General features: G+C 42.7%; 1 protein-coding gene across 1 annotated transcript in view; it reads right to left on the reverse strand.

Moving 5' to 3' along the window:
• Positions 1 to 23,254, reverse strand: part of ATP2A3 (ATPase sarcoplasmic/endoplasmic reticulum Ca2+ transporting 3) — a 185,302-nt gene that overhangs the window by 43,797 nt on the left and 118,251 nt on the right. Inside the window, exons 9-12 of the mRNA XM_044285175.1 lie at positions 4,729 to 4,817; positions 3,435 to 3,537; positions 1,438 to 1,569; positions 477 to 602 (exon numbers count right to left, since the gene is read on the reverse strand). Coding sequence (XP_044141110.1) covers positions 477 to 602; positions 1,438 to 1,569; positions 3,435 to 3,537; positions 4,729 to 4,817 — 450 coding nt within the window. The remainder of the gene's footprint in view (positions 1 to 476; positions 603 to 1,437; positions 1,570 to 3,434; positions 3,538 to 4,728; positions 4,818 to 23,254) is intronic.

Here is a 23,254-nt window from a genome sequence, read left to right on the forward strand (position 1 = left end):
ACAACATAAATTTCATTGAGAGATGCAATTTATATTTCTCCACAGAAACCCCTTTGACGTGAAATCTGCTGCCTGTGCTCAGATGCTTGCTGTGGGTCCCGCTCCCGAGACCCCTAGCAAACAGCTGGTTTGGATAGGGAACGATTTGTCCAGCAGCTTATTTACCCTGCAGGTGCTCAGATCAATGACTATGCATTACATGTATGGCCTCAGGCCGCTAGTGTGAGAGCCATTTAATGTTAGCTGCTTTCTGCTCTGGCTTAGGGGAACCCACCCACAAGCTCTAATGGGAAAATCCCCCACAAACAGACCCCCTACAAATAAATATGATTTATAGAAAAAGATCCAGTGGGGGCGGAGGCCCTCTCTGTGATGTCCATATGCCTTAATGAAAAAATAAAATTCAAATAAAAATGACATACAAACTTCTTAACTATATTGCTCTGTACACAGTGGAATATGGCAATGCCTCTTACCTTAACAAACATCTTGCTGCCAGACGTTGTGCTACTGGAACTAACAGGGGAGCAATACACAGACATGGACTTGCGATCGCGAGAGAACTCTAAAGTACATTCCTTCTTCATAAGTTTCTTTATAACCTGATTTGACATGAAAGAGTAAAATCCTTCTATACACATTATCCACAGTTAATCTGGGAAACCATCTTACAAAGCTTATAAAGAAATGACACTGTGTCCACTTTTCACAGACTAGATCTAGAATTATGTGCATAATTAAAGGGCCAAAAGGTAACATTTGACCAATTTGAAGTACTCCTTCCACTTAAGAGTATGAGGGGAAGCCTATACACCCAACTTCTTGCAATGACTAGTCATAATGGTTCAAGGAAGACTTCTGCCTCCATCTGGCACACTGGAGAGTATCTTATAGATGCATCTGCTATCTTTTAGGCTACTTTCACACTCTCGTTTTGTGCGGATCCGTTTGGCTCAGTTTCGTCAGACGGACACCAAAACACTGCAAGCAGCATTTGGGTGTCCGCCTCCAAAGCGGACTGGAGACGGAACAAGGGCAAACTGATGCATTCTGAATGGAAAAGGATCCGCTCAAAATGCATTAGGGCAAAATCCGTTTTGGACCACTTGTGAGAGCCCTGAACGGATCTCACAAACGAAAAGCCGAAACGCCAGTGTGAAAGTAGCCTTACTTGTATTTGCCTAATTTAATTTGTAAGGTACTCGACAGTAACAAGATTCACTCTGTCAGCAGAATACAGAACACATACTATGGGGCAGTTTATGTTGGTGGGAATTTCGATTTCCCTGTTCTACTGTCGGATTACTCTTGCCCATTTAAGATAGTGTTAAGACATCAGAGTATTAAATATACAATGCCATACAATTTAAGCTCCGCTTCACATCGTGCTCAACAAATAAGAAATTAAGCCCTGTTCATAGATGGAAGCATACTCACGGAATTGCAGGCACTTGCTCGTTCCACCTTAGAAAGCCTGGACAAATCAGTATTAAATACATTCATCTTCTCCACTAGGCATGTCAATGCAGTTTCTGTTGCCTCACCCACTTTTTCATATACTCCCTTGGACTGCAAAATGAATATGTTGTGCATAGATCATAGATTCCTGACCACAATAAAATACAGACATTTTATTAAGTCAAAATTCTTCAAAATCACATTGATGATAGTGCCTACAGGTGATGGGTACCTGCTGAGTGCTTGCTGTCTGCTCCATTAGAGTTGTGATACATATGTGACTACAACTTAGTGACAGTGTCTGCAGGGAGTCTGCGGTGGTCTGAGACACACCTTCTGCCTCATCATTTGTTCAGACAGCTGTTCTGCCTTTTCACACCGACTTTGTGCTTGGATATGGAATTACTACTATGGCTTTCCTTTATGTTACATAATCAAGCAGCAGCAGTTAAATAGCAGTGTTGTATTGTGGACCATGATATATGGTAATGATTTAATGATCTATATGAATTTGACTCTGTAAGTATCCTTATTCTCCACGGTTAGTGTGTTTGGTTGCACCTTCATGCAGGTTTGTCAATGACATTCATGTTTCCCTTTTCGACAGGATACCACAAAATGCAAACCAATCTACAATTTGGATAATATCTGCAAACTACATATAAGTTGAAAGGGTATTTCATGACTGGCTGGAGTGCTACATACAAGCTTAAAGGGATTGTGCAAGAATGGGAGGGTTTTAGGCAACCCCCCCCCTTCCATTCTGCGGGACCTGCAAAGGGAAGCTTGCTTACCTGCTTCCTGACGCCGGCAACCTGCTCCTTCTCCTGGCCCTGCTATGCTCCTCTGGGCTCCAGTGATGTCAACATCCAGTTTCACATACAGCAGCCAATCACAGGCCGTTGTGGTGTCAGGCTCCCCTTGTGACCATGTGTCTATTTGTCAAGGGGAGCCTGACACCACCGTGGCCTGTAATTAGCTGAAGCCCAGGAAAGCAACGGAGGCTGGGGGAAGAAGGAGCAGGAAGCAGGTAAGTAAGCTTCCCTTTGCAGGTAGAGCAGAATTGGGAAGGGGGGGGGGGGGGGGAATTGGCAAAAATGCTCATTCTTGCACAACCCCTAAATTGTATGAGAGCAAGAAAAAGCAAGCAAACAAGGGATCTAAGGACAGGCTGCAGGGAAGGTGCAGAATTGAGTGTTACCAAGTTTTAAGAATGAAACCATATATACTCCATGGCTATACAAAAAAATGGTAAAAGCACAAATCCTTATCCTCCTTATGTGTTATCTATCCTTTCTGATACCCATTCCAGAAACTACTGCTTATACAGTGAGGAACAGAAGTATTTGAAAACCCTGCGATTTTGCAAGTTCTCCCACTTAGAAATCATGGTCCGTAAGAAGCATATCAAGGTTCTGGAGTGGTAGCCTAGCCAGTCTCCAGACCTAATTCCAATAGAGCATCTTTGCAGGGAGCTGAAACTGTGTTGCTCAGCAACAGCTCCGAAACCTGACAGATCTAGAGGAGATGTGTGTGGAGGGGTGAGCCAAAATCCCAGGTGTGTGCAAACCTGGTCAAGAACTACAGGAAACGTGTGACCTCTGTAGTTGCAAACAAAGGCTTCTGTACCAAATATTAACACTGATTTTCTCAGGTGTTCAAATACTTATGTTCAGCAGTGCAAGACAAATCAATTATTTTTTCATTCTGTCTCTCAGAGTGGGAATGCACCTACAATGTGAATTTCAGACTCCTCCATGATTTCTAAGTAGGAGGACTTAGAAAATCGCAGGGTGTTCAAATACTTCAGTTCCTCACTGTATGTATGCATTCCTGCTTGACAAAACATTACGGTATCTTAACACATGAACATCTCCTGTAATATCCTATGTGCCAATTACTCTATCCTCCTTCAGTATTTCATGTACTAAAGAGGTTGTTAAGGAGAAGAGTCTGCATCACAGGACTAATCCTACCTCATTAAAATCCAAAGAGGAGTCATTACAAAGTGCACAGATTGTAGCCAGTTCCACCAAACCGTCATACTGCCCACACTGAACAGGGTTATCATCTTTCAAGCTGTTTAAATAGGAGAATACAAAATCATTACAATCAGCTTTATGTTGCAAACCAACGATTTTACTAGTAACCACACTGTACGTCATTTCATAGGGAGTCAGAGTGCTATTGCCCGTTGGAGTTATAAGGAATCTAAAAGAAATCAAATTGTAAAGTGATCTACTGGATGTGGCACTGCTTCTAGAGAATGACATCTCTGTAGTACAGTGCCTATGGCTTCATAGTATCTTACGTTATACTTCCTTTTAATCATATAATATACTGTAATTCACTGCGAAATTTTTATGGTTTATTAGTTAATACAGGAAAACTTTTATACAATACAAAGCATCAGCGTTTTTTTTTTTTTAAGACAAACAAAGGAGGTAAATTCCCATCTCTACATAAAGAGATACAGCTAGAAACTGGGTCAGGAGTGAATACAGCTGAAACCTGCTTTCACTTTTAGCTGTTTTCACTCCTGACTGATTTCTAACAGCTATATCTTCCGATGTAGAGGAGATCATGCTGCAATTCTGGTCTTGTTTTAAAGCCCACTCTTTCAAACAAGACTGTCCCATATTTCTTGGCCGAGTGACCACGTATTCATGTGTCATGTGTGCTCAGCCCCATAGAAGTGAATAGGGCTGAGCTACAATACCCTGCACAGTCGCTATACAATGTATGGCGCTGTGCTTGGTAATCTGAGAGAAGACAGCGAAGCTTGAGCTGAAAACAGCTGTTGGGTGGGGGTCCCAGGCAGTGATGGCCAGTTCGCAGTGTTCGCCAGCGAACAAATGCGATCTGCCATCTTACCTGACAAGTCCGGCGAGGCACAGGTAAGTCCTTACCTGTGCCTGTGCGCGAGCCGGTCTGAAATGAAATGCAGTCTCCGGGAGCAGGCAGTTCCGAGAACAGCCTCCAGGGGGCTGGCCATCTCTAGTCCCAGGTGTCGGACCACACTGATCAGATACTGATGTCCTATCCTCTGGATAGGTTATCTGTAAAAATAAATCTCAGTAAACCCTTTTAAATGAATGCTTGAACATAGAGGCTAACATTTAATTTGGGATTTCAGAAACTGGATCACAGAGTATCTACTGTATTCATAAAACCTGTACATTTCCAGTAAATTGGTTTAAAACAATCCATTTTATGTGAATTTTTAAGTCTAAGGACATGAAGGCTTAATGGTTGACAAACAGTACTCACACTTGCCCCTCTGGAGCATAGGTAGATCCAGTGATGCTGAATTCGTGAAGACTGCAGTTCATTCCTTCAATCTTCTCAACTACAAACATCTTTAGAAAAGCAGAAGAAATGCTTAGAGCACATATTATCTGGACCCATGTACACCCTAGTTACAATTCACAGATGTCCAAACAAGGTAATCCAACTCAAAGCTGCTGAATCGCTGGCACTGAACCACTGCAATTTTCAGCTTTTTGTTCTACGTGAATACCCCTGGATCTCTAAAATTGGTCTTACTTAATGAATCTCAATAGCATTACAAATCAAGTGCAATTTAACCTTGGCAGACAGACCTGTCATCTTAAGGAGTAAGAAAAACATCAAATGTACTAGGTCTCATAATGCCTAGCCACTAGTTCATTTTTTCCTCAAGATTAAACTTGTCTTATTAGTCCACAATAGGAGCAAAAAAAAACGCACACAAGATAAAAATCATTTTTCCAGATCAAAACAACTCTAAATAGAAATGATTTGTTTTCCTTCTATTCACTATTATAACTTTTTCTTTCTCGGAAACAAAGTATCCGCTACTGCAGCTTCCTTGGGGTTGTCACTCAGTCTTCCTAGAGACCTGAATGCTGTTTCACTGTGTGTAACAATTAAAATCTGCTTGAACCATACATTTAAAGTGTCACTAACTTTTCAAAAATGTTTTTATATGTAATAGAAACATATCAAAAGTTTTGATTGGTGAGGGTCTGAGTGCTGAGATCCTCAACGATTTCTAGCACATATTGCGCTCTATTCTCGCTGCAGAGGATGGAATTGAGACACCCATAGCCTTCTGTGCAGTCCGTGCAGCGAGGAGAAAGACCACTATATGTGCCTGCCTCTCTCCCCTCATTCTAGTGATAGGTGGGGATCTCAGCACTCAGACCGCCACCAATCAAAACCTTTGATATGGCTCTCTGAAATATCAAAGGTTTTTTGAAAAATTGGTGATGCTTTAAGCCCAGGACCACACTTAAGTGCTTTCAGCCATGGACCCTAGTGATTTTAGCAGCAGTGTTTTTAATGACGTATTTCCCTATGGAAGGATGACATACTCCATGAAAAGGTAATGGATCCATCTGGATATTTTGATTCTGTTTTAAATCTGCTCCATTAGAGCTAATTCACGAAGTGGAATCCGCAGCAGGAACCCACTCACGGTTTAGCCTCACTCAATGTCCTTTCTTGGCGAGGTCATGGCTATAAACCATTACTGCAGGAACTGCAGCACTGTCTCCCACTGCAAACAATGGGACATTGGACAACCCAATATCAGGGTTATTTATTACAAAATTGAAAATTGGTAAAAATACTGTATAAGGATACCAAAAATAAAGACCGCAAAAAAAAAAAAAAATATATATGTTGGTTGTTTGCTTTTTTTTGTAGGTATAAACACTGGGGGGTGACTATGGTAGTAAGGTGGCATTCACATCATCAATATTTGTTCCAGTTCTGTTCTAGGAACAACAAAGAAAAACAAAAATAACAGAGGTGCCCAAATCAGCACAGAACTGACCCAAACGGCACCGAACAGAACCCACTGACTGGAAATCCAAACGCAACCCAGAGTACAGAAGTTAGGTGTAGAAAACTGTCCTGAAGACAGACTTTTTTTTAATTGTATTTTAAATACAATTTGCAAGGGTGACCCCGAACACAGCCTCTGGCATCAATTAACCCTTATATATGTAAAATTGACAGCCATAAATGGAAAAGAGGCCAGATCAAGAAATAATCATACTTTTATGGAAGTCAGTGAACAAAGACAGTTCTGCATAGGTTTGAAGCACTATATTTATCCGACAACTGAAAACTGAAGAACTAGGATTATCATTCCAGCAGAAGGCTAAGTGCCTAGGACAAGATGGCCAAGCACTGTTCAATGTTCCGTGTCCTGGTGGTTGGGAGAACTATAACAAATTGGATTGACAGATTAGTCTGGAGACCACGTGGGCAACATCATGAAGAGACCTTCACAAGGGTGGGGTGGTATAATGTATGGTAGCTGGATGCCTCAAGTCTTTATTTCTGGTACACTAACAACTTGGCATTACATTGATTTGGGTATGCAACCAGGGGTATGGCCATCTCTCTAATGTGTCCCAGGAGCCGTTTTTCCATAGGACAATGCCAGACAATTTGCTCATGCAAGCATGTTGCATGGCCGGTCTTAATAAATGCCCATAGCTGGCAGTGGATCCTCCAAAGTTGTGAAAAGGCATAACTTCGGTGCATCCTTCACCAGTTCCAAATGTAAGATAGCTTCTGAGCGGTCTTATATTTAGACCATTTTCTACGCCTAAAACAGGAGTAGAAAATGGTGAATGAGACGGGCCTGCTGGGCTGTCCCCTTCCCTGCCACGCCCACAATTTTAGAACTGGCGTGAGTGGGGCAAAGTCGCAGATAGCGGTGCAACTAACAGTTTTTTCATCATTTGCATCATCAACTTGTTTATTGATTCTGCGATTTCCAAAATCCCAAGACATTTACTTCTTGGTGTTGCAATTCAATGTTGAGGAGTGTAACTGAAAGAGGGGATTAAAGTACAGAATTCTTTGAGATGTGATGGGAATAACTAACTGTTATGGGCAACTTGTCACAATGTACATACAGTCCTATCTATGGGGAGTATGTTACAGAAGGAGCTGTTCACATGGATATATATCTATCGGCTTTTGGGGAATTTTTTTGGGCCATAACTTGCAATTTATCATCTTAATACCTGTTCTTTCTACACATAGGAGTCCAGTGGCCAGTCTTATCAATGACTGACAGTTATCTGTATATGCATACTTATAGAGAGAAGCCTGTCAATCACTGGCATCACCAACCTGACTCCTGAGTATAGAAAGCGCATTAATTTAAATGAATAAAATACAGCGGACATATGAATTTTTACCCAAAAAGCTATATATCAATCTGCTCTATAACATGCTGCCTGTCAATATGACAGGTTCCCTTTGAACCAAACCTGGATCATAAATACCACGTCTACTACTGTAATATGTGGATAAATGAACACAGATTCCATATATGTGTTTCTTATCTTTCAACTCACTTTAATCCCCCCCCCCCCCCCCCCCAAATATAAAACATGGATTATGATGCAACTAAGTATAGTGACATTAATAGCAATGTACCGTTAACTTCAAAACATTTACTTGGCTTGGCTGGTATTCTAGATTTAAGAATCACTCTGTAGTGTACAGCGTAAGCATAAATCATCAGGCAGTCAAGCGACCATAATCTGTGAAACACTCCATTATACAGTTGGTGTACAATGTATATACAGCACTATAATTTCCAAGACTACAGTAATAATAATAATATTTTATGGATTGTCAAAAAAATTGCAGAAAAAATACAATAGTAGCAAGTAACCATGTGAATCTATATGTTGGGCTTTCTATAAGTTTGACATATTCTGATACAGAGATCAACTTGATTCATTAATTTATTTCTCTTTTTTTCCTCTAATGCATGACATTTAGTTTATGCAGGGTTCAGTAATGAATTGGGAAATATACCGCTAACTATTAACATCAGAACTTCATTTTTCAAGTAAAACCCTTCCTGTTCTGGTCAGTCCTTTTCTGTGGGCGGTCAAAACCACGTAACCCTTCTTCTGCTCCTTCTTCCCGAAGTGCATTGTAGTTAGGATGGTTGTAGAGCTACCCACCCAAAAGATGGAGTTTTGTCCCACTGTTAGACCTTCAGTTGACAGAAGGATTTTCCCCGCTTGTCAGGGGAAGCAAAGGCAGAATGATTAGGCCCCATGAGAGAATAGCAACTGCACATGTGTGTCCACCACACCTAATGGAGAAAGTAGGTGGACATATCATGTCAAAGCAGATACTCTAGGGGCACCACCACTGACACGAGTTTATTTTAACCCAGAAAAATAAATTTATTGCCAACCTACTTATTATCGGTTTGTTTCTAAACAATACATTTTGTTGGATAACCCTTTTACGCTGAATTAAACTATTGTGTAATAGCCATTCAAGCTGTCAGGCTGGAGGAAGTATGTCTCACACTGCTAAATGCTGTAGCTTTCTTCTAAGCATGTCACACTTGACATTGTTCAATGCATTTCCTTTTCAGTTGCCTTCTGTATAGACTATGTGTCAGCGCTGGACTATCCTGGCTAATGTTACAGGGAATTTATAAACAGGCTGTATGAATCTAGCTATGATGATTTGCACAACAGCACAATAAGTGTGGGAAACATCCTCAAGTCAAAGAACAAGTGGGAAGAGGAAGGTCACAAGTGCATACACACGTTTACCTATCACTCACATCTGACTAAAGCCGGAGTACTGCAGGATAGATAAAACAAATCCAAGGCTATGGCGCCGTTCACACTTATTGCAACGGCAAATTGCCAACATACCATTGGGTGCAGCTACACTTTTCATGCATGTAAATGCAATCCTCTTATATACCAGAAATTTGAATGACTCCATTTATAAGTTGATGCAATGTGATATATCAGGAAACCAAGAGATTGGGTCAGATTTACTAATCTAATGGTCAGCATTGAACACTTTTTGCATCGCACTAGACACTTTTTAAAGTGACTAGAGAATAGGTCATGGCTAAAATACGGAAAATGTATTAATGGGATGTGCCAATTTTTGGCACAAAATAATGATATAAATTAAGCCTGTAGCAAAATGAACCAAATACATCATCACATACTGTAAGTCACTCATCTTTGGACTGCCCGGACAAACCTTATGCTATCAATCTCTTAGGGGGCAATTAATGTACAATGCCTCTTAATAATTTTGGAGCGTCCTCGTCAGGTCTTTCCAGAAAATGAAATCCAGGCCAGGAAGGAGCAGGTGCAGATTTCAGGCGTAATCGGTATATGTTTTCTGGTGCACATATTGGGTAAATGAGTAGTGGGATTTGCCATAGATCTCACCCTCTTCATTGCGAAGGCTGAAATTTGTGACAGAAATCTGTAAAAACAACTGGCATGCTGTGGGTTTAAAATCTGCATGTCACGTAATGTGCAGATTTCGGTATGGAAAAGGTCTGCATTACATCTGTGAACATGATGTCTGTGAGAATTCTGTCGACCTCACTGAACCTAAAAACTATATAGACTTTCTGCATAAAATTACACTGTGGAAAATCTGCAGCGTCTATGCCACCTGTGGCTGTACACTTTGACAGCAAATGTGCCGCTTTATGTGGAGTACAGCCCTTGGCTATTTCTGGTGACCCCATAGCAGGTGAGAGGGCGTATGTGTGACCTCTGCTCCATTCAAACTCCTCCTCATTCTAGATGGAGGAATGAGGAGGCTTGGGGTCCCAGAAATGGTGCCCCAGCGATTAGACATTTATCATCTGTCCTGTGGTGTCAGGAGAACTTCTTTAAATTGAGGCATTTTTCTAATGTGGTTAACCCTAAGCAGATGAAGCAGATTGGATGAGAGGGATCCCAGCTAGATCTACAACGCTATTCCTGTAACTGTGCTGTGCAGACGGCGGTGTGATTTCTATGTAGAGCACAATCAGCAAAGGAAGTTTTGTTCTCATTAATGCATCTAAAAGAAGGCAAGTATTAGAAGGGTTTGTGCGGCGAGACAAGAGACTTGTCGCAAGAACACAAAGGAAGCCGTATCAGCTATCAGATAACAACCATGTACCCGGCCTTCAAAAACGTATCATACAAGGAAGGCCCTTTCTGGTATGCCATGCCCATTTCCTGATAACCCACACCTCCTTATAAAACGTATGGCACAGCATGGATGCCAGTTTTTTGGCGCCAATGCAGTGTGATTAGTAACATTCCCCCAAATCTGTTTTGCAGAGCTAATAGCATATGTAATATAAAGTACTATATAATTTATAGTAAATGCATAGTATAGTAAAAATATCATAATATTTATAGGAAAACCATTCCAAATAAACAGCCATCATGGATATTTCCAAAGAGGAAGGCCTCCTATAATCAGCCATCAGCTGAAGGGGTTAACAATAGTGTCCATGAGCAGGACCTGTACAGGAGGCTGGTCCGCTGCCAACAGAGTTCCCTTCTTTGTTTTACGCGGGGTTAGTGTGTGCCCTCCGCCCTTATAAGGTAAACACTGGAGCAAGTTTATGCAGAGCCCTTTCTACCTGGACGTATGCCAACATCCCACAGACAGAATTGTCATCACCGCATAAAAGTTTCTGTTTTTTTACACACATTTCCACAATTTCTTTTCTTCCTTCGTGTAATGCATTTGTAATAAAATGGAAATATAAACTGCACTATTAGACAGGATGTTTGAAAGGTCAAATATAATATAAATGAGGGCCACCAAGAAATGAGCCTTACGGCTCATTCAGATGGCTATATGCTGTCTACAAAACACTGGTCCGTTTTTTTTTTGGGCGGACTAGATGAAGACCCATTCACTTCTATGGGACCCTTTTCTTCCGTTCTACGTCTGTCAGTGAAAATCAGGATGTGGCCCCATTGAAGTCTATGTGTCCACAAAAATGCGGAATGCAATCAGTTTTTTTGCAGGCATGCTGAACTGTCCGCAAAAAAAAAAAGGATCCGCATTTTTGTGGACAGCATATGGCCGCCTGAATGAGCCCTTAGGCATTATTCAGAGCTCTGAGTTCAGGATGTGTCAGGCCTTTTACACCGTGGTTGATTTTGACGTAGCAATTTTCTATGTAATGGATCAGCGAATGACGGCCGCACACAAAAAAACATGTGCTGTCCGTAGTTTTCATGACCCTATTGAACAGAAAGGACCAAAGTAGTATATTGTCCCGTGTTTCTGGTGTGGACTAGCAGTCCCCTACTAGTGGTTTTGTACTTATCATTACGTACAAAAAATAATTTGTGTGACAAAAGAGCAGTAGATTGGGATTTTACCTTATTTTTTTCCAGACAGTACATATTAGTGAATAGAAAAAAATAAAAATAAATCGGAATTCAGAATAATATAACATTGATCAGAAAACCCCAGGGCCCTCTGTTATACATTACAGTTCTTGTGGTTGTGCAGGCTGCATGTGTATGCCATGAGCTAAACCACAGGCTAAGTATTTGTGTATTGAAGCTATGCTGCCATTAGGTAAATATTTAACCATTCAACGGGTCTGAAAACCAATGAGTAATATCTATAATCCTGCCATTAGCATTCACCTATATTTATCCAGGGAACTCCCAGCAGTTAAACATTAACACTGTTCTCCTGTCTACTCTGAAGCTTGCTGATCTGTAATAATTCATGTCCTGCAGATTTATGCTCTCTGGCTCCAGTGGGCAGGGAAGCAATCATGGTGGCTTTGTTGGGTTTAACAGAACAATTACCAGGTATTATGTGAAGGATGTATCCCGTAGCAGTTACTACTAGTAGCAACTGTACACAGACCCCATCCAAAAAGGCAAACCTGTCATCTGAACTCAAAGTCCATAAGCTCTTCTATTTAAGTTTACAACTACACAACCATTGATCTGTGTCTTAAAGGGGTAATCTAGTGCTATAAATTAAGTATATATGGCTCACAGATCCCCCATCACTGCCTATTCAGTACTGCTCTGGTCCCAGCTTGACATGGAGGAAATGCCATAAAAAAAAGCTCATGCAACCAACTACTGGCTACAAACTTGAGCAAATCGAGCTTCAGATCATAGATCTGAAGTCGATTCGTTCAAAAGCTTAGTTTTTAATGCTGTTTCTGTACATCATTAAAATTCATCAAAATGTATTGGGTCCACGTAGGCAAAATTTGTATTGCGCGAGACTTCAGTGAATTACTTCGGTATTCCAATTTCAGTCTTGAAAACATTTTAAAATAGAAATCCGAGGTACCAGCCAGTACCAGTACCCAGTCTGGCTATGGTAGGTCACCGCAGTCATCTCCACCACTCCAGATATTTCCTGTGTGTCGAGCCAAGACCAGTAAGTGGAGAGCAGTGGGGACTGGTGCATCACTGGAACAGCAGAGGGTGAGCATAGCTTCTATTTTATGGTCAACCCCAGCCATATCAAAAAGATTTAAAGGGTTTCTACCACTTGCAGATCACATATTTGGTGATCAGACACTAGCGATCCGCTAGTGTCTGATGTAGCTTACAAGCTAATTATTACCTTAATCCGTTCGGCCCATACCTCAAAAAAAGCACTTATATCTTTATGCAAATGAGCCTCTAGGTGCTATGCAGGCGTTTTTCCAGCACCTAGAGGCTCCGTCTACCTTGCAGTTTGCCGCCCAGCGCCTCGCTCCAGCACGCCCATCTTCAACTCTATTCGATCCTCCCCCTGCTTCTGCCTTCCGAAATCTCGCGCCTGCGCCGTTCGTCGCGGCATTCGGCGCAGGCGCAGTCAATGTCTGACCGCTCCGTGCTCAGACATATCCACTGCGCCTGCGCCGATGACATCGGCGCAGTGGAAATGTCTGAGCACGGAGCGGTCAGACATTGACTGCGCCTGCGCCGAATGCCTCCGAATGCCGCGACGAACGGCGCAGGCGCGGGATTTCTGAAGGCTGAAGCAGGGGGAGGATCGAATACGGTAAGAGATGGGCGTGCTGGAGCGAGGCGATGGGCGGCAAACTGCAAGGTAGACGGAGCCTCTAGGTGCTGGAAAAACGCCTGCATAGCACCTAGAGGCTCATTTGCATAAAGATATAAGTGCTTTTTTTGAGGTATGGGCCGAACCGATTAAGGTAATAATTAGCTTGTAAGCTACATCAGACACTAGCGGATCGCTAGTGTCTGATCACCAAATATGTGATCTGCAAGTGGTAGAAACCCTTTAATGCCACTGGTCACCACCTTTAATACCATTTAAACCACGGTTTATTTTCTTGTCAATTATGCTGTTTCCTATTAAGGTAGAGACACATGTTGGGTTCTAATGGCTGCATGATATTGCAGGCAAAACTAAGGTCATTGGCAACTACATGTTGCAGTGTAGGTGCCTACCCTTATAGGGGTTTTTCAGGTTCCTAATATTGAATTACCTATTCTAAGGATAGGCCATTAATATCAAAATTGGTGAGTTGAGACACCCCACTCCCCCATCAATCAGCCTTTCCCTCCAGCGCAGGAACTAGCTCTTTGGATTGAACAGGAAGCACAGCTCTGTTCAAAGTGTAGTGGCCATGCTGTGTTACTGCATTTCCCACTGAAGTGAATGGAGCTGTGCTTCCTGTTCCAATCTAAGTGCTTGTTCCAGCTCCGCAGACTGCAGGAAATAGCTTACAGTGTCAGGCCCCTACTGATCAGATACTGAGGACCTATTCCTCAGTATAGGTCATCAATATCAATTTATCTCAATCCCCAGATAAATGGAACTGATTTTCAGTTACAGAAATCGTTTGCAACAAAATATGCTGCATGTGAATTCACATTTGGTGTTAATTGCAGAATGCGCTGCAGATTTTCTGCTGCAAAAATTCTGCAGCATTTCTGCCACATGTGAATGTGGCCCAAAAGTATGTTCACACGTAGCAGATATGCTGTGGATGTTTTATCGCAAAATTAAGTGCAGTTTTTGTACGCAGCGTGCGGATGAAACTTTAAAATCAAGCACTTTAGGATTACTGTGATTATTAAATTAGGAAAAATATACTGTATAACCTCATTTACTTGCCCTCTATTCCCCTTCACCTCTACCACTAAAAAACTAGAATATCTATTAGGCCTGCACAATATATCACCAAAGCAATCGCAATAAATCGCCATATCGCAATCGCCAATTGGCCGACCCAAAAATGCTGCAATTGTATTACCATATTTTTTATATAAGAAACTTTTTCCCCCAAAAAGCGATGGTTGACTTTTTACGTGGCTGACACGGATGTAGCGCCGGCCGCTATGCTGCACAGCGCGGCCGGCTATACACGAGTTACAGTGCGGGGAGGGAGGAGGTGCTGGAGGCAAGTCGTTATTTTAATGAACAAATGTTCTATTTATTCTATTTTATTTATCTGTTCTGTGCAGTGCTATTAAGAAAATGGCAAGTTTTGTATTTTGTACTTTTGCAGTAATGCAAATGTTATTTAATTTAGTAAAAAGATGTTTTATTTTGAAAAACACTGCATTTCAGTTCTGGAGTTAAGCATAACTACATTTCAGCATTATCAGTAACTTGTGTGTGCTTTTGCCTTGAAAATCCAAGCAAATAGACCTCTAGTACAATTCCCTTTAAATATCGTATCGCATATCATCGCAATTTTTAGGGCCCTAATCGCAATCGCACAAAATTCCCATATCGTGCAGCCCTAATATCTATCAATATCAATGACCTGAAAAACCCCTTTTAGGCTAGTTTCACACTAGCGGCACAGAGCTTCGGGAAGATGTTCCGGTGGGTGAACAGTCTGACGGATCTGTCCTGCCGCCAGTGAACGCTGTGCTCCTGGACTACCGCTCCGGCCCTATTGACTATAATGGGGGTGGAGCGGAGTTCCGGCGGCAGCACATGCCGAGAGGCCGCTGGAATAAAAGTACGACAAAAAAAGACATAAAATATAAACCTACTAAACTCAATATAACAAAAATGTCAGAAGAACAGATTAATACATTTACATGAAATCTGTTTTTTACATTCTTGGCAGTCCTGGAGCCAGCAGGACCTGGTCGGTCTCATCATGGGGCATAGATGAAGCAGACGTGCCTGCTGTTTGAATGATGGTGATCTTCAAAATTTCCAAACACAACACTGCATGAAACAGTCAATTTTAATTTAACTTCTGCTATGCAACCACATTTAGGCAATTGTTCATTGTTCTCAGTTTCCAGCTGTGTTGGTTTCGAGAGGAAGAGGTATCAAACCCAAAATTAGCAGGTTTTGTTAAAAAGGAGTGGCACGAAAAAAAAAAAAACATGGACAACACTGGGTGTATTCCCATTAAAGTTGACCAGAAGATGTGTATACTTAGAAAGTGGCTGCAGATGTGTAGATATATAAAAAAAAAATAAAAAAAATCACAACTGTCCTTAAAGGGGCTTGCCCATCTCAGACATGGATTGTATATCCCTAGGATATGCCATCAATGTCAGGTGTAGGTTCCTCCTCTGGGACAAGTGCCCAGAATAGGGCCCCCAAAGTGATTAAGAGCTATGGGACTGCTGGAAATAAAGGGTGGCCGTGCTTGTGCAGTGCGCTGTCCTTCATTTCGCGGGGGCCAGTCTCAGAGGTGGGACCCACACCTATCTGACACTTATGGCATATCCTATGTCTGAAATGGGAATACCCCTTTAAGAGTAGTGGCTGGGTCGTACACCGTTTAGTTCTGCTTGCCATAATTTTCTATAAATCTGCTCCCCAATTTGTGAGTGTGGCTGGATTTGCAGCTAATACCACACTCATAGAAAATTCCTGAAGATAGGTCATCAATAATAAAATCCCCAAAAAGCCCTTTAAAGAGGACCCATCACCTCTCTTGACTTGTCTGTCTTAGTAGCTACTTGCCATAACAATTCTGGAGAATGGTTTCTTATGACTATGACGTGCCGTATAAAGGTACAGATGGGTGTTACCAGTTGGGGAGGTGTCCCTGCATGAAACTCTATGGTAAACTATTAAACAAAGCACATACAGACGTTTTTTTTGGAGTGGTGTTTCCAGCTGTGTTGGTTTCGAGAGGAAGAGGTATCAAACCCAAAATTAGCAGGTTTTGTTAAAAAGGAGTGGCACGAAAAAAAAAATTAACAACACTGGGTGTATTCCCATTAAAGTTGACCAGATGATATACAGATAAGTATACTTAGAAAGTGGCTGCAGATGTGTAGATATAGAAAAAATAATAATCACAACTGTACTTAAAGGGAGTCTGTCGGCTGCAGAGAAGGAGGACGCAAAGGAAGAGCGGGGCGGGCAGAGGAAGAGGCTGGGGCGGGGATATGGCGAAAAGAGGCAGAACAGCCTGGGCTCCAACAAGGTGAACCCCGCCCTGGGCACTTGCGATCCCTTGAATAAAAGTCCGTTTTTGCCTTGGGGGAACTTCAGAAGCACACATCAAAGGTACCATTAGAATCATAGACTGCTATGCTAGAGCGCTATGTAAGCGGTCTATAAGGTCACAATCTGGTGACAGACTCCCTTTAAAGGGGCTTGCCCATATGGTGTTTCTTCCCTTTTGAGGTGCATTTTTGTGCCAAATACTTTTTTTTTTTAAATCCTACTGTCCTCTGGGTCTGTTTTTTTTTCCCCTCATTGCCTGTGTTTTTCTCTCATAGACCTCCATTAAAACAAAACGCATGTGCAATGTGTATTGGTATTTTTCCAGAAATTTTTATAAGGATTTTTTAACAATGCTTTATTTCCATTCAGCTCTACAGAGAAAGCGACATATCAGGGGGCACATACTTTAATTGAAAAAAAAAAAATCTAGGCTTACAAAAAATGCCTTTAACCCCTTCCTCCTGTATGCATTTGTGGCCCTAGTGACTAAAACATTTTCTTCTTTTTTTTTTTCAGTGTCAGTGTAGCAGTATGAGGGCTTATCACACCTGAGCGTTTCTGAGACGCGCGTTTTACGCGCGTATTTGTAGCGCGTTTTTTTTTTGCAATAGTAAACGCGCGTTTGACGTGCGTTTGTGTGATTGACTGCAGTGTTGTCCAATGAGTCTATGGGCCAAAACGCGCGACAAACACCCCAAAAAAAGCTCAAGAACTTGTTTATGCGTCAGGCGTTTTACAGCGTGTTGAAACGCGCTGTAAAACGCTCAAGTGTGAACCAGGGCCATAGGGAAGCATTGGTTTTCACGTGTTGAGCGTTTTACAGCGCGTTTGAACGCGCTGTAAAACGCTCAGGTGTGAACTTAGGGTTAAAGAGACTCTGTCATCAGATTTGTGCCCTATAAGCTAAACATATGGCCATGGCGGTGCTAATCACATGAATCCTAAACTGCCCTTATTAAACCTGCTTGTGGCTCTATTAGCCCAAAAAACAGGGTTTTATAAGCTGTCACTCACCTACCTAAGGTGCCCAAGGGGTTTTGCGTTAATCCAGGATGCCCGCCTGCACCCCTCGCCGTCTGGTGCCCAGCGCCGCCTTCCTCACCTCAGCGCCGCCTCCTCAATCCACCCGTCCCTCTGCCAGATCCTGCGCACTAGGCTCAGCCTGATGCGCCGCGGACTCCTGGCAGCGGCTTCGTTGAGCGGAGTCCGCGGCGCATCAGGCTGAGCCTAGTGCGCAAGCACAGGCGCAGGATCTGGCAGAGGGCCGGGTAGATTGAGGAGGCGGCGCTGAGGTGAGGAAGGCGGCGCTGGGCACCAGACGGCGAGGGGTGCAGGCGGGCATCCTGGATTAACACAAAACCCCTTGGGCACCTTAGGTAGGTGAGTGACAGCTTATAAAAACCAGTTTTTTGGGCTAAAAGAGCCACAAGCAGGTTTAATAAGGGCAGTTTAGGATTCATGTGATTAGCACCGACATGGCCATATGTTTAGCTTATAGGGCACAAATCTGATGACAGAGTCCCTTTAAGGGACAAGTTGTAGTGTTTAATGGTGCCATTTTGGAGGTTAGGATAACTTGGTTAACTTTTATGAACAACTATTTCTGAGGGGGAATGGGGAAACCAGCAGTACTACCACTACGTTAAAAAAAAAAAAAAAATAATATATATATATATATATATATATATATATATATATATATATATATATATATATATATATATATAAAGAAAAAGATTTTGCATGGTCGGACTGCATAACTTATTTCTCGTTCTACAGCTGTGTGAGGGCTTGAATTTTGCAGGACGAATTGTAGTTTTCATTGGTACCATTTTGATCACCTTTTAGTCCTTTTTAGGTGGCAAATAAGCAAAAAACTAAAATTCAACCTATTTTTAATGGATAATTTACATGATAATTTTGTAGTGCAGGTTGTTACGTATGTGGCAATACCAAATATATAGAGTGGAATTTATTTTTGCTAATTTATTCATTCAGTGCTGTAAAAATTTTTTTTTTACATTATGCCATATAAAAGCACAGGATCATGAGCCCTATTGCATAATGGTGTCCTTGTACTGTATCATTCCATAGCATTTCAGCAGTTAGGTCGTTCATTATTCTGACTTAACTAGTGCTTTCAGAGCAAGGATAAGGAATTATAAAACACTACCTTTTCTACTGGTGTTTTAAAGGGAAAGTGTCATCAGTAAATCACATTTTTAAGTTTAACATTTTTAAAGAATTTTTGATGATAGTATTTTTAATTTTCCGTGTCAATATCTATATTTAAACAGCTCACTTTACTGTAGTCATCTGCTTATCTATACCCAGAGGCGATATCATTACAGGCAGGATTAGAATGACAGATAAGACAGGGTCCACCATTCACAATGGGCCATTGTCAGAGATTATCTATACTTTCCTTGTACAATGACCAGCATACAGGTCACAGGGCATGTCTAGAATACTCTCCCATAGAAGTCAATGAGGTCCCCTCCTGACCATTGTGTCTATGGACCATGGGGATGCCATAAAGCAATTTTCTTAATGCTTTCTAAATGCTGTTAATGAGAGCTCAGGAAAGATGGCCGCCCCCATAATCATAAAGGAAACAATTAATAAAGTATAAATAAAACTGATTAGAAAAAAGGATATTTGTTGCCATCTGGTTTTAAATGGGAGATATAATTATTGGTAACACATTTGCAATTTTTTTAGCTCTTTTGGTGTTTTTTTTTTTTTTTTTTTTCATTTGCAGCATGCTGTTAGTTGGGTGTTTTATCAGATGTTTTGACATAGATGCCTCTAATAGGATCTAACTCATTTTGCCCATTTGGGGCACTCGTAGTGACATCACCTAGCGCGCTCATTTGGAGTGTAAGTTAGGAAAGGAGTAGTAGTGCCACTGGGTGGGCAGATTCCTCTATCAGCGCATTCTTTCTACTGATACATTACACTTATCAGGATGACAAAACTAGCAGATGTCACTAGATATGAACAATCTGCAGACACACTCTGGTATTGAAGGAGGAAGGGAGAAGAACAGAATAGAGTCATCTGGAGCATCATTTGTAACAAATTTATCAATTAGTATATTATATATTTTATATGTATAATATATTAAATGTTCAATATACAATATTCATGCTATTGATAGCTTTATCCCCTCTTGTAATGTTTTTTTATTTCATGGGGCATGGATTTTTCATGTTAATATATAATAAAGATGAAATCTAACAATCTTGTTTGCTTTTACTAAACTATATGAATTAGTTCAAGGGAATTTATGGGTGAACGGTGTGAGCACAGCCTACATCTGATGAGTCAATCTATCCTCATGCATCAACCTCACTGAAATCCACCAGCCTCTGCCTCAGGCCTCTTGCACACGAACATTGTGTGCCCGTGGCCATACTGCAGTCTGCATATGCTGGGTCCGCAATATACAGGCAGTGGCCCATGTGCACGCATCAATCAGGGAGATGCGGAACGGAATCACGGATCAGGACCCCACAGAAGCACTACGGAGTGCTTCCATGGTGTTTCTGTCTGTGTCTCCGCACTAATGAAAAAAAAAAAAAAAAACTTGTTCTATTATTTTTTTTTGCAGTGGGGACAGATCGCGGACCCATTCAAGTTGAATGGGTCTCGATCCGTCCCAGCCGCCGCCCGGACGTTGCCCATGCATTGGGGGCCGCAAATTGCTGTCCCTAATGCACGGAACGGATGCATAACATTCGTGTGCAAGAGGCCTCAAGGCGCGAAATCGCTGCTTTACCAATATTATTATTATTATTTATTATTTAAGCGCCATTCATTCCATAGCGCTGTACATATGATAAGCGGTGCACATACATAACAGACAATTGTACTAATCATAAACAAGATGAGTTACAAACTGGTACAGAAGGAGAGAGGGCCCTGCCCGTGAGGGCTTACAATCTACATGGTATGGGAGAAGGACACAGTAGGTGCGGGTTGGGTTGGTCATGGCGGCAGCAGGGTCATTGGTTGTAGGCTTGTCTGAAGAGGTGGGTTTTCAGGTTTCTTTTGTAGGATTCCACTGTAGGTGAGAGTCTGATGTGTTGGGGTAGCGAGTTCCAGAGTATGGGGGATGCACGGGAGAAATCTTGGAGTCGATTGTGGGAAGAGGCGATAAGAGGAGAGGCGAGAAGGAGGTCTTGTGAGGATCGGAGAGTGCGTGTGGGGATGTATCGGGAAAGTAGCTCAGAGATGTAGGGATGGGACAGGTTATGGACGGCCTTGTATGTGTTTGTCAGTACTTTGAAGTGGATTCGTTGGGCAATGGGGAGCCAGTGAAGGGATTGGCAGAGGGGAGAGGCAGAGGAGTAGTAAGGTGAGAGGTGGATTAGTCGGGCAGCGGAGTTGAGGATAGATTGGAGGGGTGCGAGGGTGCTAGATGGAAGGCCACAGAGGAGAATGTTGCAGTAGTCTAGGCGGGAGATAATGAGGGCATGTACGAGCATTTTCGCAGATTCAAAGTTAAGGAAAGCACGGATGCGGGAGATGTTTTTGAGTTGGAGGCGGCAGGTGGTGGAAAGGGCTTGGATGTGCGGTCGGAAGGAAAGGGCAGAATCTAAGGTCACTCCAAGGCAGCGGGCTTTTTTGACTGGGGATAATGTGCAGCCATTGATCGTGATTGATAGGTCTGTTGGGGGGGTTGAACAAGATGGGGGAAAGATTATGAATTCTGTCTTATCCATGTTAAGTTTAAGAAAGCGAGAGGCGAAGAAGGATGATATAGAAGATAGACATTGTGGGATTCTTGATAGTAAGGTGGTGATGTCTGGACCAGAAAGGTAGATTTGTGTGTCATCAGCATAGGAGTGATACTGAAAGCCATGGGACTCTATGAGCTGTCCCAGGCCAAAAGTGTAGATTGAGAAGAGCAGGGGTCCTAGGACAGAGCCTTGCGGGACACCAACAGAGAGGGCATGAGACGAGGAGGAGGTGCGGGAGTGGGAGACGCTAAACGTCCGGTCTGTGAGGTATGATGTGATCCAGGAGAGGGCCAGGTCAGTGATGCCAAGAGATGAGAGTTTGCAACAGAAGGGTGTGGTCAACAGTGTCGAAGGCAGAGGACAGGTCAAGGAGAAGGAGGACAGAGTATTGTTTCTTGGTTTTGGCTGTCAGTAGGTCATTGGTGACTTTGGTAAGGGCAGTCTCGGTCGAGTGGTGGGTTCGGAAGCCGGATTGTAGGCGGTCAAAGAGAGAGCAAGAGGAGAGGTGGGAGGACAGTTCAGAATGGACATGTTGTTCAAGTAGCTTTGAGGCATATGGAAGAAGTGATATGGGGCGATAACTGGACAAGGAAGATGGGTCAAGTGAAGGCTTTTTGAGGATGGGTGTAATAGTAGCATGTTTAAAAGCAGAGGGGAAGACACCAGAGTTTAGTGATAGATTGAAGAGATGAGTTAGGGCTGGGATAAACACTGGGGTGAGGTTAGGGATGAGGTGGGATGGGATCGGGTCAAGTGCACAGGTGGTGAGATGTGATCTGGAGAGTAGAGTGGAGAGTTTTTCTTCTGTAATGGTGGAGAAGCGGGTTTTAGGGGGAGAGGACCGAGCAGATGTGTAGAGGGTCTGTGGGGACTGTGTAGTAAAGCTTTCTCTGATGTGGACTATCTTTTGTTTGAAATATTTGGCAAAGTCCTCAGCTGAGAAGAGAGGAGAGGGTGGGGGCGCTGGGGGGCGGAGAAGGGAGTTAAAAGTGCTAAAAAGTTGTTTAGGGCTGTGTGACAGGGAAGATATGAGAGATGAGAAGTAGGCCTGTTTTGCATCAGCGAGTGAGGATTTGAATATGAGAAGGGATTGCTTGTATGCAGTGAGAAGATCTATAGAAGGGGATTTTTTCCATCGTCGCTCAGCAGCCCTGGAAGCTTGTCCGAGTTTCTTGGTCAGGTTGGTGTGCCAGGGTTGTCTGTTGATTTTCCGGATTTTGTTATGTGTGAGGGGGGCAACAGTGTCCAGAGCTGTACTTATTGTGGTGTTGTATAGGGTGGTAGCAGCTTCTGGGTCTTGGAGGCAACAGATGGTAGAGAGTGGGAGAAGAGAGTCTGAAAGCAAGCGAAGGTCGAGATGTTTAAGGTTCCTGCGGGGGTGTGCTGGTGTGTGGACCGGGGGGGCTACAGAAGAGACCAGTGAAGAGAAGGTGAGTAGGTTGTGGTCGGATAGGGGGAGAGGCGAGTTAGAAAGGTTAGATAGGGAGCAAAAGCGGGTAAAGATCAGATCCAGAGTGTGACCATCTCTGTGGGTGGGAGCTGAGGACCACTGTGATAGGCCGAAGGAGGAAGAGAGCGACAGGAGTTTAGAGGCGGCCGAGTGGCAGGTGTCAATAGGGATGTTGAAGTCACCCATGATGATAGTGGGGATGTCGGCAGAAAGAAAGTGTAGTAGCCAGGTGTTGAAGTGGTCAAGAAAGATGGTTGCTGGGCCTGGAGGGCGGTAAATGACAGCTACTTGAAGGTTGGAGGGAGAGTAGATGCGAACAGAGTGTACTTCAAATGAGGTGAGCGTAATGGAGGGTGGCAGTGGAGTT

Source organism: Bufo gargarizans, chromosome 3 (assembly GCF_014858855.1).
Source record: "Bufo gargarizans isolate SCDJY-AF-19 chromosome 3, ASM1485885v1, whole genome shotgun sequence".
In the NCBI taxonomy this organism is placed as follows: Eukaryota; Metazoa; Chordata; class Amphibia; order Anura; family Bufonidae; genus Bufo; species Bufo gargarizans.